General features: G+C 41.4%; 1 protein-coding gene across 1 annotated transcript in view; it reads left to right on the plus strand.

Moving 5' to 3' along the window:
• Positions 1-3,398: 3,398 nt before the first annotated feature.
• SUCLG1 (succinate-CoA ligase GDP/ADP-forming subunit alpha) overlaps positions 3,399-19,917 on the plus strand; it is a 35,838-nt gene continuing 19,319 nt past the window's right edge. Inside the window, exons 1-3 of the mRNA XM_079940992.1 lie at positions 3,399-3,721; positions 13,699-13,802; positions 18,731-18,847. Of these exons, the coding sequence (XP_079797118.1) occupies positions 3,625-3,721; positions 13,699-13,802; positions 18,731-18,847 (318 nt within the window). The 5' untranslated portion in view covers positions 3,399-3,624. The remainder of the gene's footprint in view (positions 3,722-13,698; positions 13,803-18,730; positions 18,848-19,917) is intronic.

A 19,917-nucleotide genomic window follows, 5' to 3' on the forward strand; every position in this document is an offset into this window, starting at 1 on the left:
ATTCCAAATAGCCAAAGCAATCTTGAGAAAGAAAAACGGAGCTAGAGGAATCAGGCTCCCTGACTTCAGACTATACTACAGAGCTACAGTAAACAAGACAGTATGGTTCTGGCACAAAAACAGAAATATAGATCAATGGAACAGGATATAAAGCCCAGAGATAAACCCACACACATATGGTCACCTTATCTTTGATAAAGGAGGCAAAAATATACAGTGGAGAAAAGACAGCCTCTTCAATAAGTGGTGCTGGGAAAACTGGACAGCTACATGTAAAAGTATGAAATTAGAACACTCCCTAACACCATACTAAAAAATAAACTCAACATGGGTTAAAGACCTAAATGTAAGGTCAGACACCATCAAACTGTTAGAGGAAAACATAGGCAGAACACTGTATGACATAAATCACAGCAAGATCCTTTTTGACCCACCTCCTGGAGAAATGGAAATAGAAACAAAAATAAACAAATGAGACCAAATGAAACATAAAAGCTTTTGCACAGCAAAGGAAACCATATAAACAAGATGAAAAGACAACACTCAGAATGGGAGCAAATATTGGCAAATGAAACAAATAACAAAGGATTAATCTCCAAAACATACAAGCAACTAATGCAGCTCAATATCACAAAAACAAACAACCCAATCCAAAAATGGGCAGAAGACCTAAATAGATATCTCTCCAAGGAAGATATACAGATTGCTAACAAACACATGAAAGAATGCTCAACATCATTAATCATTACAGAAATTCAGATCAAAACTCCAATGAGATATCATCTCACACCGGTTAGAATGGCCATCATCGAAAAATCTACAAGCAATAAATGCTGGAGAGGGTGTGGAGAAAAGGAAACCCTCTTGCACTGTTGGTAGGAATGTAAATTGATACAGCCACTATGGAGAACAGTATGGAGGTTCCTTAAAAAACTAAAAATAGAACTACAATACAACCCAGCAATCCCACTACTGGGCATATACCCTGAGAAAACCATAATTCAAGAAGAGTCATGGACCAAAATATTCATTGCAGCTCTATTTACAATAGCCAGGACATGGAAGCAACCTAGGTGTCCATCAACAGATGAATGGATAAAGAAGATGTGGCACATATATACAATGGAATATTACTCAGCCATAAAAGGAACAAAACTGAGTTATTTGTCGTGAGGTGGATGGACCTAGAGATTGTCATACAGAGTGAAGTAAGTCAGAAAGGGAAAAACAAATACCGTATGCTAACATATATATGGAATCTAAAAGAAAAGAAAAAAGAAAAAAAAATGTCAGAAGAACCTAGGGGCAAGAGGGGAATACAGATGCAGACCTACTAGAGAATGGACTTGAGGATATGGGGAGGGGGAAGTGTAAGCTGGGAGAAAGTGAGAGCGTGGCATGGACATATATACAGTACCAAACATAAAATAGATAGCTAGTGGGAAGCAGCCGCATAGCACAGGGAGATCAGCTCGGTGCTTTGTGACCACCTAGAGTGGTGGGATAGGGAGGGTGGGAGGGAGATGCAAGAGGGAGGAGATATGGGGATATATGTATATGTATAGCTGATTCACTTCGTTATAAAGCAGAAACTAAGACACCATTGTAAAGCAATTATACTCCAATAAAGATGTTAAAAAAAAAAAAGAAGTCTCTTATTCAATGAATTCCAGTCTTTTTCTTATTAGAGGTGCCAAGGAGTGAGAATGAGAATCCAAAGAGAAGTCTGGGCACCTCTTAAGGAAATTTGGAGAGAGGTAGCTCTAGGCTCCTTTTCATAGGATGTGGAGGTAATTATGGCTTGTTGCCAAATGGAAATATCCTATTCCACATCTGGTTACTGACATCAGTAAAAACTTCAAAATATCATCCTGTCATGTGAAGAAGAAAGTTCTTATCTTTAATAGCTACTATTTATTGAATGCTTACAAGGTACTAAAAACTTTACATATTAATGCATTAACTGGTCATAATCCTATTATGAGTTAGAGAGTTTCATCCCCATCTCAGTGAGAAAACCTGAGACCCAGAGGTCACATAGCCAGTGGCAGAGCTGGAATTTGAATCCAGACCTGTCTGACTCCAAAATCAATCTGCATATAAAGATAAATGGTATAGTTAGTGTCTAGTGCAATAGCCTCCCACCAATGAGCTATGGAATTGGGGTGGAGGTGTAGTTATTACAAGGGATTGAAATATCCTTAGGTCCATCAAACATTGTGTGTAGATTCTACACGTAATGTATATGGTATTTCTTTTATATGTCAATTCAGTTCAATTCAATAAATACTGAGTTCTCTCTTTGTACCAGGCATTGTTCTAGGTGCTGATGATACCGTCAGTGTACAAAACAAACTAAACTCCTGGTCCTTGCGGAAGTAAAAATTCATTAAAATCATGCCAAAATTATATATTTTTTGTCATCATGCATTTAATTAATGAAATGAAATAAAAAATATGACTATTATCATGTGAAAGCTCAGAAGAACGTTGCTATTTAAAATAATTCTTCATACTGGACATATCTGGAAACCACTGAGAGTATTTAAATGATAGCAAGGACATGATCCCTCAGATGAGGGAGGGATTTTGTGCGCAGTCAAGTCCAAGCAGGGATGGCAATATCTGGGTCATAGAGGAAATACTGGGCAATCTCCCTGGGTAATCCCACTCCTACACCACGTATCTCCGTGTAAATTATCATGACTAAAGTGAGTTAGAATCATAACTTCATGGATGATAATGATGAGGACTCTCAGAAGCGTGGTTGGAGGCAGGGAGTTGGATTCCTTTATCTCTTGTTAACCCTTTGACTCTAGAACTCTCGGAGGTTCCTTCTAAAGCTCTTAGGAGTGAACGTTTTGTTCAAACAAGGAGCGGTCACGCTTGACCTGTAACTTCAGTCCTCCAGGATCTCCAGGGAAGAGGCACTCACTCACTTAGTGCTAGCCGAAGGCTGCAGGACAGCTTGTTTAACCAAAAGATCCATATTCCAAGAAGTTAGGTGCCAGGAAAGTAGCTTTTGGTCTTTCTCTTCACATCCTCATCTTCACTGCGCGAGTTCAGAATCACTGTTCCCTTTGGTAATTCTTCCCGGTCCTCGCAAGGGTAGGGGGTGAGGAGTATGATCCTCTCTATATGGTAGACGGGGAAATGAAGAAAGGTCGGCACCTTGGCTTTGGAAGGGCCTTGGAAAGTTCTGCATTGCTCTTTGCACCTCGCCTCACTGTTTCCTCACTCCTTTTGACACCGCATCCCCTGGGTTTGACTCTCCCTTTCCTCCTTCTATTCCCTTCCCGCAGGCCCCCGTTTAAACTACTAACAAGTGGAGGCCATCGAACTACATTTCCCACAATACCCCGCGCCGGCCGGCCTCAGTGGGGTTTCCCTTGAGCTGCCGTTGTTATTAATGTTGAATCAAACCCACGTTTCCGGGGAAGAGACGAGCTATTGTCTACTTCTTCGTTAAGATGCCCTTTTTCTCCTCCACCTGCAAGAACCAGTGTTGGGTGGAGACGTCTCTGCGGAGGGACATTCGTTCCGGCGAACGCTCTGGCTACCCACTTCCTCCTCGCGCGCCGGCTCTTGTCTGGTTTCCAGGGGGCCTGGGAGTGTCATTGGTGGATGACCGCAGCGCTAGCTGCTGCCCCTGCTGCTGCGACCATGACTTCTGGCAGCAGCGGCCTCGCCGCCGCCCGCCTCCTGTCCCGCGCTTTCCTCCGTGAGTCCGGCCGGGGCTCTCTCCTCCAAGCCTCCGCGAGTTCCCGGCCCCCCGGGCCCGGCGTCCTAGTCTAGGACGCGGCTGGGCCCTCCGGGGCCGGACCTCGGCGGGGGTCCCAAGTCGGGGACCCTCTGGGATGGAGGGAGCTTTGCTGGATATGGGGGGCGGGGGCCTGGCTTAGGCAGCTGGCGGGCAGGGACCTTGAGTGGCTGAACCAGGATTCGGGTCTGGAGTCCTGCAGATCCGGGGGCACACCTTTGATCCCACGGTGATGAGTGGCGGCGGGATGGGGGCGGCATCTAAACAGGCTCTTTTGGGGCGTGAGAGGTGAGGTGGTCCAGGATGAACTAAGCTGGGAGGGTGAGTGGGTTGAGAGGTAGGGGGAGGATATCAGTAGGAAATTGGAGGATGAGGCTGAGCCTTGAACAGGACTGTCGTACACTTTTAATTGTCTTTTCCGTAGACTGTAGGGTGATTCTCCAGAAGGGTGCACAGCCCAGAAAACTCCTAGAAGCTTAGGGTTGGCTGGGACCTTAACCAACTTATTTGTAATATCTCCATCAGGCGGTGTGAATTCTTCAGTTCCTGAAAACTTAACACCCAAGGTTGCTAGTAACGCTGACTGCTGAAAATTCTTGCTGTGTTCAAAGTCTCTGTGTTTGTTAGGTAGGTGGTGTAGGAAAAGACTTTGGAACCAGCCACATCAGGGTTTGAAGTCTGGCTAGTCCTGTACAGTCTATGTAATAACTGGGGGATGTTTCTAAATCTATTTCTCAATTTCTGTTTCACGTACCTTGAAAACATTACCATATTTTAATGAATCTGAGACACCATCACTTGTAAGATGCACTGCTGTTTGGTCTACCACTAAAAGTGGGAAATGATTGCTAATTAAAATTATGACACACCATTGGTTATCAGTTGCATCCAGATTTAAGAAATGTTTAAAAAAATGAAACAGATGTGCATCCTAGAAATGATCAAGTGCAGGATGATCTGGGTTCACCATGCAGAATAAGTGAAACAATTTATATAAAGCACCTGGAATGCGATAGACACTCAACCGAAGTTAGTTTTCTTCTCTCTCCCTTTCTTCTGCTTTGCTTCTAATTCTACTGCTGCTACTGAATATTGGATGAGACTTAGTTCGTTTCTTGAGAAGATTACATTTTAAAAGTGTACAATGATGACTGTACACTCTGTAGCTACACTTAGTTACCAGATCACTTGAGGACAAACCTTAGCAAGTAGGAAGAAGTTGGGTTTATTTGGGAATGTTTTCTGGAGATTTTTATTATATAATTTAAAGGATAATTTAGTAGGCAGAAGGAGAAAAGGGATTTGTTATACCCATGTCTTTTTCTTCTGGGGTCTTGCTTGTCTGAATTTCTGAAAAATCCTTTGCTGTCTTAGGAGCAGAGTCTAGAGAAGAAAGAGTGTCTAAAAGATCAGGATCTTGAATCCACCCTTAGCGATACTTAACAGTCCTGTTCTCACATAGCTGGAACTTCTTTATTCCTAGACTCTCAGGATCCTGAGGGCTTAAGAGGTTATCTAGTTTAGCTTCTCTTGCTGGAGTGGCCTTGAATTATCCTAGTCACGTGATTACTCTGTCACTAATGGTTTGAGAGGTCTGAGATCTAAACCAAGGTATCTCTTATATTAGAGAGGTTACAAACTCTAGGGTTAATGTTTAAAAACCTTTAATCTCCCAAATCTTTTTCCCATGCCACATTTCTAAGCCCATTTCCACTCACACTAGAAAAACCACAGCCACGACAGTATCACATTGCAAACTTCTTTTAAAGGCGGTCACAAATTATTTAGGCTCTGAGGTTAGTAATAGAACTAGAGTTGCTAGGGAGTGCTGAAGATCTTGAGTGTTGCAATGTTGATTTGAGTTAGGAAAAAACCCCAAACACTTGTAGATGCCTTCCAGAGACCTGTTGGGGGCAGCTTAGAATATTTATCAATAGAAATTACTGAGCCAAAAAAAAAACAGTTCTTAGGAAAAAAGAGAAAGAACACAGTTGAAGTGGGGAGAGAGAAAAAAAAAGAAAAATAAGAAAGATTTCTTCCATGAGAAAGCTTAAGGATTTTATAAGCACCTTTGAAACTGAAATAGTGAAACTTTTCAAGAAGTATGAGGTGGTGCAAGGTTGCTTTAAACATAAGCCAGTAGTTCCTGTAGGTTGGATCTTTGAGAATAGGGAACAAGAGCTAGTATTTTTTATTTTTATTGAGGTATAATTGATGTAAAACATTATATTAGTTTTAGGTGTACAACCTAATATTTTGATATTTGTATATGTTGTAACGTCTCTCTGTCTATTGTGATATCTATCACCATACATAATTATACATTTTTACTTCTTGTGATGAGAACTTTTAAGATCTGCTCTCTTTCAGCTACGTTCAAATGTGCAATATAGTATTATTAACTATAGTCTCCATGCTGTACATTACATCCTTATGACTTATTTTATAAGTGGAAGTTTGTACCTTTTGACCCCCCTTTAGCCACTTGTCCCCTCCCCCTCAACTTTGGCACCACCAATCTGTTTTCTTTACATGTGAGCTCAGGTTTCTGTTTTTCTTTCTTTCTTTCTTTCTTTTTTTTTTTTAGATTCCACATATAAGTGAGATCATACAGTATTTGTCTTTCTCTGCCTGACTTATTTTACTTTGGGTAATGCCCCCAAGGTCCATGTGTGTTGTCACAAATGGCAAGATTTTCTCTTTTTATGGCTGAATAATATTCCATATTGTGTGTCTGTGTGTGCATATTAATAAATATACCACGTTTTCTTTATCCATTCTTCTATCGATGGACACTTAGGTTGTTTCCATATCTTGGCTATGGTAAATAGTGCTGCAATGAACGTGGCTTCTTTTCAAGTTAGGGTTTTCATTTCCTTCAGATAAATACTTGGAAGTGGAATTGCTGGATCATATGACAGTTTTATTTTTAGTATTTTGAGGAACCTCAGTACTGTTTTCCATAGTGACTGCACCAATAACATTCCTACTAAAGGCGCACAGGGGTTTCCTTTCTCCATATCCTCACCAACACTTATTATTTCTTGTCTTTTTGGTAATAGCCATTCTAACAGGTGTGAAGTGAAATCTCAGTGTGGTTTTGATTTGTGTTTCCCTGATGATTAGTGATGTTGAGCACCTCTTCATGTACCTGTTGGCCATCTGTATGTATGCTTTGGAAAAATGTCTATTCAAGAGCCAGTATTTTTTTTTTTTTTTTTTTTTGGTGGTACGCGGGCCTCTCACTGTTGTGGCCTCTCCCGTCGCGGAGCACAGGCTCCGGACGCGCAGGCTCAGCGGCCATGGCTCCCGGGCCTAGCCGCTCCGCGGCATGTGGGATCTTCCCAAACCAGGGCACGACCCCGTGTCCCCTGCATCGACAGGCGGACTCTCAACCACTGCGCCACCAGGGAAGCTCAAGAGCCAGTATTTTTGAGCTTCAGAATTACGGTATTTTGATGCCAAAAAGTGAACCTTGCATGCCAATTGGTCCCATACCTTCGTTTGGCAAAAGTGGCAAAAGGTCCCATACCTTTGTTTGGCAAAAATAAGCCCCAAAAGTTTCCTAGGCAATATCAGAATGGGTACTAGAGCTCAGGTCTTCTGACTGCAGTGTCCTTTCTACTAAATACATGCTGGGTGATACTCTGAGCTTTCTCTCTTTTTTTTTTTTGCGGTACACGGGCCTCCCACTGTTGTGGCCTCTCCCGTTGCGGAGCACAGGCTCCAGACGTGCAGGCTCAGCGGCCATGGCTCACGAGCCCAGCCGCTCCACGGCATGTGGGATCCTCCCGGACCGGGGCACGAACCCGTGTCCCCTGCATCGGCAGGCGGACTCTCAACCACTGCGCCACCAGGGAAGCCCTGAGCCTTCTTTTTTTGAAGCTCTGATTTTTCTTTTTCTTTGGCAACCTCACTGGTTCGTTGAGAAGGTTACTACTCCGCTCAAAGGTGTCACCTGCCTTTTCCATGTGTTTGCCAAGTTGTGTAAGACTGTTTTTGGAATCTGGAAGACATTTAGAAGTGTAGCTTGGAAAAGGGGACCCTCAATAGTGATGTTTCTGATACCTAGTGTCTCTTGTCATTGCATCCAAGAACCAAATCTTTATTCCAGAAGTACAAAATGGCCTCGATCTAAATGTATCAATGTAGCCATGAGAAAGTGACTTGATTTTCTGACCTCAAACTTGTTTTTCCATAAAAACTTAATTGAGGATGTTAAAAATAATTTCTCTAAGTATAGGGGAAGAATCTCATTTCACCAAAGGACAGGCATTTTGTTGCCATAGACCCACATTTTTGTACATTATAACATTTCTAAAATTGGGATGTATCTTATAATTGATGGTATCTTACAGTAAATTGGCAGCATTTTTTTCATACTGGTGCTTAATAGTGCTTCTTAAAATCAGTGGTGTTTTAGATTTGATGAAATATGATACTTAGAGCCAATTACACTTCATTTGTAAGTAAATACTGAATGAATATATAATTTCGCATCTGAACGGTGGATTGTTTGGGGTTTGGAAGTAAGCGGCTGCTGAGCTACTCTGCTATACTTTAAGGTCCTGTAGGTAGGGACCCCAATAGCCTGCAGATTATATATGCATAATACATATGATTAATAATACATTTGTTAAAATCAGGAATACATGCAGGAATAAATGAGTAACAAGGACATAGTTTGAGAGGGGAGTTGGAGGAGTATTTTCATCAGCAGTCTCGGGTTACTGGTTAGGAGCACAGTACTGGTCACACAATGCCATCTGTGGTTTGAGTCCCATCTGGGCAGGTGCTTTTTGGCCGCAGCTTGCATCCACCCTGCAGCCATCTTGTAAATGATGTGGTTGCTCTCTGCAGGGAGAGGACTCTGCATGTGGCTGACCGATACAAATTTCTCTCTCAGATTACTCAGTCCCTTTACTTCACAGCCTTTATTACAGTGGGCACTTTTGTGGTTTTGTGTTTCTTTGTTTAATGTTTAGTTGTCTTACAGGGCAGGAAGCTTCACGTGGTCCTCAGTCCATCTTGTTTACCCCTGAGCCCCTTGTGTCTGGCAGACATCCTGGCACAGTGAACATCTCAAAGCAGTTTGGTCTTTTCATTCTGTGTCAGTAATAAATAGCTAATAGTGAAATAGCTAATTATTATTCTGCGTGCTCTATATATTATTAACTCATCTAATTCTCATATTGCCTGTGAGGTACATAATATTATTATCCCCATTTTTACAGTGAGGATGCACCTTTAAAAATGTTTTAGATGGTAAAAATTTACTAGTATACGTGTACCTACTATATGTTATATGTAGACATGGATTAGTATATTTATACATAAACATGTATAGGATATGCATGAGACATAAAACACTTCTGATTGGACTTATGTGATTTTAAAATATGAATTATATATTCTCTCTTTTTAGAAATGATTGACTTTTGTGCTTAGGTAGGATGTGAACCCAGTTTAGGGAGTGTACCAGACCCTTTGTTACCCAATTGACAGGTGTCATCTCATATCAACATCACAGCCGCCTCGTGAGCAGCTGTTATTCCACTTACAGAAGGGAAGACTAAGGCCAAGGGAGATCACAAGACCTGCCCCGTAAACTTGAGCCCAGGCCTGTCTGGTTCCTGGGCTATGCTTTCAGCTGCTTGGGATGCAGTCCCAAGGTTAGGCTAGCTTATTCCTAAGAACCTGAAGAGAAAGCGACTCCACCCACATTCTCTGGAGATGACCCAAGGCCTTCAGCACTGGGAAATTCTGCCTGGTGGCCGACTTCAGGCCTCTCTGCTGCCCTAATATTTAATTAACAATACTCATTTTCTTAATATTAGTGAAGTCAGAGATCACATCATATGTCGATTTACCATTTATCTGTCACCAATTATGTTTCTTGTTTATGGCCTTTGTCCATTTTTCTGTTCGGCTTTGGTCCCCTCCATCCTGTTGGCCCCTGGTGTTGCTCAGGTTGCTAAGGTTGTCCTCCTTGCCTGTTAGGTGTTATGAAACCACTCTCCTGGTCTGTCACTGCCTTTACCTCTGACTATGCTGTGTTTTGCTTTAGGTTCTTTTCTTCTGTAGTGAAATAGTCCATTCGTATTACATTACTGCTTCCTGGATTTCATTTGTTAAAAAAAAAAAAGCTTAGCATGGAATTTGTACTACATTGATACAGCTTTGAGGATTGCTAGTAGCATTTAGGGCTGGACTCTTTGTATGAATTTTTGGGAAACCAAGAATCTCTGCATGTACAAAAATAGACGTAGGTTTTTTTCCCCTTTCCTGGTAATGGGAGTTCAAGATGGACATTTTTCCAGTTCACACAGAAAGAGATGGAACTTCTGATATTTATATGTGTTTCTTCTCATAGATCCTATCTCTTGTCCTGAAATTCAGTCAAACATTTCCTGTGCACGTACTCCGTAAGGCACTGTACCGTATGCCATGGGAGGCACCAAGGTGTACAAGACATGGTCCTTACACTCATGGAATTTATAGTTAGAAGTTCTGAAAGTATTTAAATGAGACTTAAAATAATCTTGAAAGAAAACTTAGCCTGAAATAATTTTACTTAGAAATAACGCAGTAAAGAATGTAACAGAATGTGTGCGCTCTCCAGTGGGCAGGTGTGGTGCTTATGATTAGATACCGCATGAAAGTGGTCACAGTTTCCATTCTTCTTAATCTCAGATCCTCTACAAACCCCCCATTATATTCACAAGTCATGAATGTGATGTGAAGATTTAAAGATTCCTCACTGTGCAATGTTTTATTCAAATGTGAACTTACATGAATTAACGCAAGAGAAATTCTCAGGAGATTGAGTACATTGACTCTGATTGAAAGGTGAGAAATATTTATAAGATGGTTTGGCCACTAACGTATGTCCTGTGTTCAAGGTTTTTTTTAGGAAATAGCTTACTGTAGTTACGTGGTGGTTTTGTCATAGAGATCAGGTTTGTGTTTAAAACCAAAATATGATTGGGCTTCTTTAAGCAGTGGACGGACAATTGAAGATTTGTACTTAAACCTCTTTACATTCTTCAGCAGAGGTAGAATAGGCTTTTTGTTTTTTTTGTTTTTTTAAATTAAGGCATTTGATTGATAATTTGGATGGAGAAGAAATCAAACAGGGAAAGAAAGTGACCAGTCTGACAGATTTAATATTTATAGCAGCTGGTAGTTTGCTAGATTAGAGAGTGGTGGGATTGTGGGAGGGAAGGTGAAGCGGTGCAGAGGTGGAGATGAGGAGAGGCTGCTTTCGCTGGGGAGCCTCCAACCTGTGATTCTGGGCTTGGATTGTCTGTGGTGGGGAAGAATAAGGAAAATGACATAAGTGACTTAAAATTTGGTGAGTTTTACTTGGAGTATAAACATATTTTGCATTATTTCTGTCTGAATGGAAACAAATGGCAAAAGAGAAAGAATTTCCTTGATTCTCTGACGTCACCAGTGGTAAGGCTTATCATTGATTTGATAACAGTATTACCTTAAATAGGGCCACCAGTTGTTACCTGTGTCATGGTGGCATGCAGTGGCAGGTGTCTGGGGTCCTCCTCACAGCCATGGCAACTGGGAGAGTGTGCATGGTGTAAAGGGCCAGAGATCGGGCAGGTTCGTCTTCCGGTGTCTGGAATTAAAAAGACATTTATGGTGATTATGGAGCACCGTGGCTTGCTGGGTGCCTCAGGTTTTTCTCTGGGTTTCGTAAGTGCTTGATTCTAGCATCCCCTCATTTCAGTACCAGTGTTACCTTGTCCGGCATTGTACAGGTTTCTTGTTGGGACAGAATGTGGTCAGGAATTTCATTTCCTTATCTTTGAACATGTATTTTGGGGTTGGCTCAAAGGTGATGCTAGTCTCTTAGTTCTAGCTTACCTGAAGCCTAGGTATGGGCTCATACCGTAGATGGGAAGAGCACACGCACACACATATGCACGATAAATCTCCCAAGATCCATTTCACTAGATGCTGTAGAACGGCAGGGTCATTGCACCAGTTGACAAAGGGCCACAAGGGTGTGGCCCTTTGTCAACTTGGGCCACAAGGCTGTCTGGTAGGTGAGCTGCTCTTCATCGTACTTGGTGGATGTAGTTTTTGTGAGCACCAGAATTCTGGTGCTGTGAAGTCTTGAGCTCCATAGAGTTGATCCAGGAGGTCTGGAGTAGGGGAAGGAATAGGAGAAGGTAGTGATAGGAGTTGTTTGGGTATTGAGACCATGCTTTATGAATGTAGACAGACCTGTGCTTTCTCAGGGCGACAGGGCCACTTCTGCCCCATGGAAGGAGACTTGAACTGTCTGATGTCTCCTTTGTTAAGGTAGAGTGTAAGAGTACTTGTGGAGGACTAAACTTTACCTTCAAAAAGCAAGTATTTCCTTTTATCAAGTATGGGCTCCAGATGTCCTGATCTTATTTGCTCTTGTAATCATATCTTGTACCTTTCCTGTCTGGAAACTCCTGATAGATGGGCTATTTACTGAATATTCCAGGAGTGGGAGGGACTGTTGGGCAAGTCCTGCCAAGAATAGCAGAGGGGAGTAAAGCTCTTCCATAGGTATCGTGGTTCTGTGTCTCCAGCTGGGAGAACTGGGAGCCAAGGGCAAGCCCTGGCTAGGGTGGGCTCTCAGGCCACAATTCCTGTCGTAGTGTTCACTGGCCCAGGTTAAGGTGCTTAGCTGTGTACACTGGGCCAGGACTGGACCCTCAGTGCCCCCTCAGGGTCCCTTGTTCAGCATAGTCTAGGCCAAGAATGCATCTGATCTGTGTGCACACAGAATACTCCTCTCCTGGTTGGTCAGGGCAGATTCCGGGCCTGTCTCTTCCTTAGAGGTACAGGGGACTACAGAATTCAAAGTTGTTGGAAGCTGAGGTCAGTACGTGAGTTGAAGATGAATCAAGGGATGTTCAAAGGGCCAGAAGCAGATCAGTTACGGAATCTGAGATCTGAGGATTTAGGAGGGTATGAGCAGTGATTCAGGAGAAACAGCATTGAGTGGACCCTGGACAAGTTTATGATGAGATGTCCTTTTCTGGGCCTATTAGCTTTCATGGGCTACCTTAGTGATAGATGCTGGCATTTTGAAAGGGCCAGGAATGGACCACAGAGACAGCAGGTTAGGGTTCTAATGGGGGTTTAGAAGGCAGCCCACGTAAATCATCTGTGCTCTTTCTACTGATTTTTGAAATATGGGGAGCTGGCCTTAGGAGCTACTTAAGATTTCTCAGTTTCCACTGAGGTAGTTTGCTGACAGTAACTTAGATATTTTTTACATGTTTCTCCCTCATCTACTTTTCCTATTTATTTTATTTTCCCTACTTCCTTTATATGTGAGGTCTTGAGACTTACATCAGAAGAGACCAAATTAAGTAATTTTGGATTATACTTTAGATAAGTTTTATTCTATGACTTAACATTTAATGTTAATATTATTACTGGAGAATGAGTTGCAAAGTAGTTCTTAGTAATTGTGACAAAGTTTGCCTCTTAGCTCGTCTTTTGCTTATTGATGTTGGGCTTAAAAATGTTGGGTCAAATGGGGAAAGCATGTGGCTGTTTAGTAAACATTATTAGTAAGAGTGATACCTAGTTTTTAGTTCCTGGATTTAATTTGAGCTGTTTATGTGAGCCCCTGGTTTCTTGCTGAGGAATAAAAATTATAAACGTAACCTCTTCTTTCTCAGTTCAGAAAAAGCAACAAAATTGTGGTTCTCAGTAAAGAGGGGATTCTGGAGAATAGAACAGTGTCTTTTCTTGTTTGTTTCTTTAATTAGTTTTTGTATTTAATACATCTTATTTAAAAAGTGACATTTAAAGTTGCCATTATCACAAGATAGCTCCTGAATTAGAGGATTTTTTTTTTTTGTCACCAGGTTAAATTCATAGTCCAAAAGTTTGGAAAAATTATAATGTGTCATATTTTCTTTACTTTTCAGTGCAACAGAATGGAATTCGGCATTGCTCCTATACAACTTCCAGGAAGCATCTCTATGTGGATAAAGATACGAAGGTTATTTGCCAGGGTTTCACTGGTAAGCAGGTATGTGTTTCAAGGCTTTTTAAAAGATGTATATTAGAGATACAAAAACATTGAATTATTTTCTATTGTTTTAAAGTCACAAAAGTTATAATACAGTTTGTAGCACAAGAGTATACAGTACAGCAGTGGAGTTGTATCTCAGGAGGGGGTTAGGTTGCTATAGTCAGCCTCTAAGATGAAAATTGTATTTAATGTTACCTTGAAAATCCCCCCCTAGGAGTACAGTATTATGTTGGAAACCCACATATTTTCTTTCAGCAAGTATAACACAACAGGTTTTTCTCCAGCATTGGAACAGATCACTGTTTCTCTAATTAAGCTCTAGGTAAGGCAGATGGCTTGCGTTTAGGCCTTGTACAAAAAAAATTCTCAGCTAAGCACAGATCAGTGTGGGGAAATGCTCAAACCCAGAGAGGCTCATGGGAACTGTGATGGGAAGAGGAAGTAGTACATTGATTTTTCCCGTCTTGTACTCTCTGGGCAAATGGTCTTCAGGGGAATAGCGGGCAAAATAGCCTGAAGTATTTCATTTATATTCATTCTCTGTCCCTATCCTCTGCCTACATCATAGAACTTATGTAAGTTTAAATATAACTGTGACGTGATTCCACAAAAAAATGCAACGTAAGAATCTCCTTTCCTTCCTTCCTACCATTCTACTGCTCTGGAATTCCTTCTGATAACAAGCTGACATGTATCCTTCCAGGTATTTTTCTTGCTCATACAAACATATGTACACTTATATAATGGGCATTCTACAGAGTTTGTTCTACAGAACACTCTCTCTTTCATTCTCTGTGTGTGTGTGTGTGTGTGTGTATATATATATATATATATATACACACACACACACACACACACATATCTAAACAAATTATACAGTATATAATATATATCATATATATATGTCTGTTAAATTGATTCCTGCAAGTAAAAATGGGTGTCAAAGGTTCTGTGTATTTAAAATTTTAACAGCTATTGCCAAGTTGCCCTTTAAAACATTTGTACACATTTATGGTTTCACCATAGTAGATGCACAGATTTTTTTGTTTTAAACGAGGGAATACTACCAAATCAATTGCAAGATAGCCATCAGCCTTAACCCAAAGTATCCCTTCCTTTATTATTAAAGGAGATATGGCAAAATAAAAGCGATTAATGATTTTTGTGTAATTTAAAAGTTAATGATTTTTCTATGATTAAAAGAATTATCACGTCCATTCTGCAGGGTTTTGGTGATCTAGAGCAAGAGTTGGCAAGCGTATTCTGTAAAGACAAGATTGTAAGCATTTTAGGCTTAATAGGCCATGCAGTCTCTGTTACAGCTACTTGGTAGTATTGGAACAGCAAAAGCAGCCATAGGTAATATGTCAGTGAATGGGTATGCCAGTAAAACTTAATTCACGAAACCAGTGGCAAGTCAAGTCCTTCAGGCCATATTTTACTAACCCCTGATCTAGAGGATGATACCTAAATATCCAAAATTCTATAACTTTTGTTTCTAAAGTACTTAGGAATTGCTTTAAAATTTTGTAGTTCTTTTTTTAAAAGTGAATTAGATTAGAAGGTTGTTCATGTGAAATGTCCTTTTGCTTTCTGACTTTTTTTTGAAATAATTGGGCACAAAAATGTGAATTGCAGTGGACCTTCCTTCTTTTTCTCCCATTCCTCTACTGTCTTAAAAAAAACAATCCACTGTCAATGAAAAAAGAAACACCCCAAACTTAGAAATTTTGTTCATAGGTAAAATTGGTTTACTTATTCTGATAGCCGTATGTTTTATGAATATCATTTCCACATATATACATTCTAAAGAAAGTTGATGCTCATCTAAGATATGAAGTACATTTTATCATTCCTCTGCCAATTAAAATCATATTTAGTCCCTTTTTGGGTAGATGTAAATTTTATTAGCATATAATCAAATGTTTGATTAACCCAAATTCTCCACCTAAGTTTATTATGTATGATTTTGTTTTTCTGTTTACTAAGCTTTATACAATCCTGCAACATTTTAACCTCTGACCTTTTTTTTTAAGAACCATTGTCCATGCTATAAGCACTATTTGGAACTGTCTTTGATTCATAAATTAGATGATGATTTGCCTACATATTGAAATCCAGGGTTGGTTTCCGTGTCTCTGGGTTACCGGCAAATACACTGTTTCTCATTCACTTTTTTTTTTAGAGTAATTGGGAGCCTTAAGATTTGTTGGTTTTAAGTTTCTGTTTATAGACGTAACGATGAGGTCTGAAATTTAGAGTTTATCTCTGTAGAGAATCTGCGTTTTGTCTCATTAGTTCTTTTTTTTTTCAGTGTACACATTGTTCCACATATGAGTGAGGAATATTTGTATTTCAGAGCAAATCCCCAAAATGCAGATTTCCAGTGGGTGGTATTTCTTGAACTGGCTGTTATGAGCTGCTAAAAGCTATTACTATTCTTAACTCTGCACTGGATGGTGATAATGGGAAAATTACGGGAAAGAAGCTTATTAACGGGAAATGTTATCCCTGTTTAGCACTACATTAGGACTAAAAATTTGTCCATTGGAATTTATGTAACAGTGTGGTAGTCTAGGGTAGTGCTTCTCTAACTATCAGGAATGAAAGACCAGTTTGGGTGTGTCTTTGTTTTATCACTAATCTAATGCAGATGAATATTTTTTACAAAATACTGTAAAAGTCATAGCAATATTATATTGCTATAAAAGTCTGCAAACATTCTCACTTATTTTTGTTTTCTTTATTAGATTTTTCTTTATTATTTTTGTCATTCTTTTTTTGTTTTGTGTTTATCTCACTGTAGACCGTTAGCATATACAGATGACACTTTGAATGGCATTTCTCTAAAGAGAGAGCACTGGTCTGAGGTCCTTTCCAAAACTCCATCACTGACTTAAGATAAGTCAGTTAACATGCTCGGGACTAAGTTTCCTGTTTTGAAAAATGAAGACGTTGAATTAAGAAATAGAACTTGAGTAGTGAGTCATCATTTTCTGGTCCCTGTAGAATGACTGCATAGATCCACTCAGTTTTCAACAACTACTTATTGAGTGCCTACTGTATGGAATGTGTTGCTGTAGGTGCCATCTCTCAGTGAACAAAGTAGATAGAAATCATTGCCTTCATGGAGTGGCGGGGGAGAGAAACAAAATCAATGAGTAAATTATGTGGTACGTTAGAAAGTATAAGTGCTGTGGAAAAACTAAACCAGAGAAAGGAGGTGTCTGTATGTGTGTGGGGTTGTGGTGGCAGTTGGGGTGGGTGCTCAGGGGAAGCCTGACCTCTGAGTCAAGTTCTAAAGGAGCTTTGGGGGTGAGTCAAGTGGATGTCTAGGGGAAGGGTGTTCCAGCCAGAGGGGACAGTGAGGCCAGGCAGGACTGGAGTAGAATGAGTTATGGGAGAACAGTGGGTGAAGCGAGGTTGGGCAGTTGAGGGGTTCTGATGTGAGGAGGCAGCTTGAATACTGACTTGGTGGCCAGTGTGATGCTTTTGCTTTGGCTTTTGCTGTGAATGAGACGGAAAACTATTGCAGAGTTTGATCAGAGAAGTGACATGTAACAGGATCAGTCTGGCTGCCGTGTTGAGAATAGGTTGAAAGGGAGCAAGGGCAGTACTCTGTCAAGAGTTGATGGTGACTTAGACCAAGACGGTAGCAGTAGAAGGGGTGAGATGTTGTCGGTTGCGTTCTGAAGGCAGGGCAGTAAGATTGACTAATGTATCCTGATTTGAGATATAAGAGGAAGAGAGAAATCAAGAATGACTTCAGTAGTTTTGGTCTGAACATCTGTTAGGAGTGGAGTTCTCATTAATTGAGATGGGGTAAACCATGGTGGGGAGTGATCAGGAACTCGGTTTTGGGCACATTAAGTTTGGGATGCCTACTGGTTCTCCAAGTGGAGATGTCAGGTAGGCAGTTGGCAGTGTGAGCATGGAGTTCAAGGCAAAGGTCTCGGCTAGGTATCTGGGAGGTGTGTGTGTCTGTGTGTTTGGGAGAGGTCACCATATGGGTGATACTTATTGCCATGATAAGGGGTGAACTCACCAAGGGCACACATTTAAATGAAAAAGAGAAGTCTAGGAAGAGGAAGAAAGAGAAGAGGAAAAACAGGGAGGCGGAGCCCCAGAAGCTTAGTGAAAAAGAATCTTTCAATCCCTGGAGGTGTTTTTGGTCATCACAGCTGAGTGGGGTAGGGAGGAGGGCATTGTACTGGCATCTACTGAGTAGAGGTAAACATTGTACAAATCACAGGACAGCCTCTCATAACAGGGATCAGTGTGTCCAGAGTGTCAGTAGTGCCGAGGTGGAGGTGGGAGAGTAAATGGATAGGGACATCCAGGATGCTGGCTGGGCAGCGTTAAAGGCTCACTTAAGGTTTGGGATCATTAATTTAAAGTGAGACCAGTTAGCATGGTTTTATTTTATTTTTCCTCCAGCTACTGTCCAGTGGCGCACGTGCAGTCTCAGAGTAGGTGGAGAATTGGATTTAACCAAGATTGTGATTTTGCCAGATGTGTAAGTTGAAGTGAGAGAGCCAAGGTGGTGTGTGACTGTAGTGACTGGCCATGGATTTTACACTGAGTAGAAGAGGGATGTGAGGACACCAGGAGTCGAGGAACAGTGAAAAAGAGGTGTTCTTTTCAGGTAAACACCAGGGGGTTTCTGATCGTCAACCGAATTTGAAAGCAGAGTGAAAAGAGGCTGCACCCCCCACTTAAAAAAAACAGTGATTTTGGCCCCGCAGAGGCCCGCTTTGCTTCAAGGGTGAAAGCTGTGTTCAATAAGGTGATGAGAATGCTTGGATATGTGTTACGGCTGTTTGCTGGGAAATACTTAACCTATTTTTCTTTTCCAAGTTGCTGAAGATTGCCTTTAGGCTCCCCAGCCTGCCTTTTCTCATTAGTTTTTCGCTTTTTCCCCTCAGGGCACCTTTCATAGTCAGCAGGCATTGGAATACGGCACCAAATTAGTTGGAGGAACCACTCCAGGGAAAGGAGGCAAGACGCATCTGGGCTTACCGGTCTTCAGTACTGTGAAGGAGGTAACTAATGGCACCTGAGTTTGGCAAGAAAAGAAAAGCAGGGGAAGAGCTAGTATGCCTTGGTTTAAGATCTTAATTGTGCCCCTTTGGGGAGAGTCAGTTGCTTCTTAAAATTCTAGTAACCTAGAGAAATTTGAATTGCGGTAAAAACCAGTGTGTTCACTTTAGTCAGGTAGGCTTAGGATGTTTTCTCTGCAGCCTGGGTCATTTTTATTTATTTATTTTTTTTGCGGTACGCGGGCCTCTCACTGCTGTGGCCTCTCCCGCTGTGGAGCACAGGCTCCGGATGCGCAGGCTCAGCGGCCATGGCTCACGGGCCTAGTTGCTCCGCGGCATGTGGGATCTTCCTGGACCGGGGCACGAACCCGCATCCCCTGCACCGGCAGGCGGACTCTCAACCACTGTGCCACCAGGGAAGCCCCCCGGGTCATTTTTGTCTGTAGGTATACATCAGCTCTTTAGGGAAGAAGTGCTGTGGCTTGGCTTCTGTTTGGCTTATTTTCCTTCCTTCCCATTTCTTCTTCTGGGGTGTTAGAAGTGCACATGTCAGCATCCACCCCCTACCCTAATACTTCGAGTGGGTGCTTTGCCAGGCACTGTGCCAGGTGCTTCATATTCATGGCCTCATTCAGGCCGAACCACAAGCCCGAGGTAGGTGCTGTTATCATCCCCATTTTAAAGACAAGGATGCTCTTACAAAGAGCTTTCTGAGCGAGTAGGATGGATGCCTTTCATGCAGTATTACTTGCCAGCACAGACCCTGTTGTCACAGGCCAGCTTCTGACAGGAGCAGAGAGGTTGAGGGTCCTGCATGTGGTGTCATGGCTGATAAGTGGCAGACTTAGCCTGGCTCAGAGTAAGTAAGTAGTATGTGGTATTCCTGTGTGGAGAAACCTAGCTGTGGAGTCTGATGGACAAATCACAGAGTTCTAGTCTCTTCCCCAATTTGCTGATTTCTTAATACTTTTTAAAATGATTTTAAACTAAACTTTAATTCTTCGCTACAAAGCTAATTGCTTATTGTAAAATTTCAGATGATATAAAAGTATGTAAAGTTTTATATAGTGTTT

This window comes from Stenella coeruleoalba, assembly GCF_951394435.1.
Source record: "Stenella coeruleoalba genome assembly, chromosome: 13".
NCBI lineage: Eukaryota > Metazoa > Chordata > Mammalia > Artiodactyla > Delphinidae > Stenella > Stenella coeruleoalba.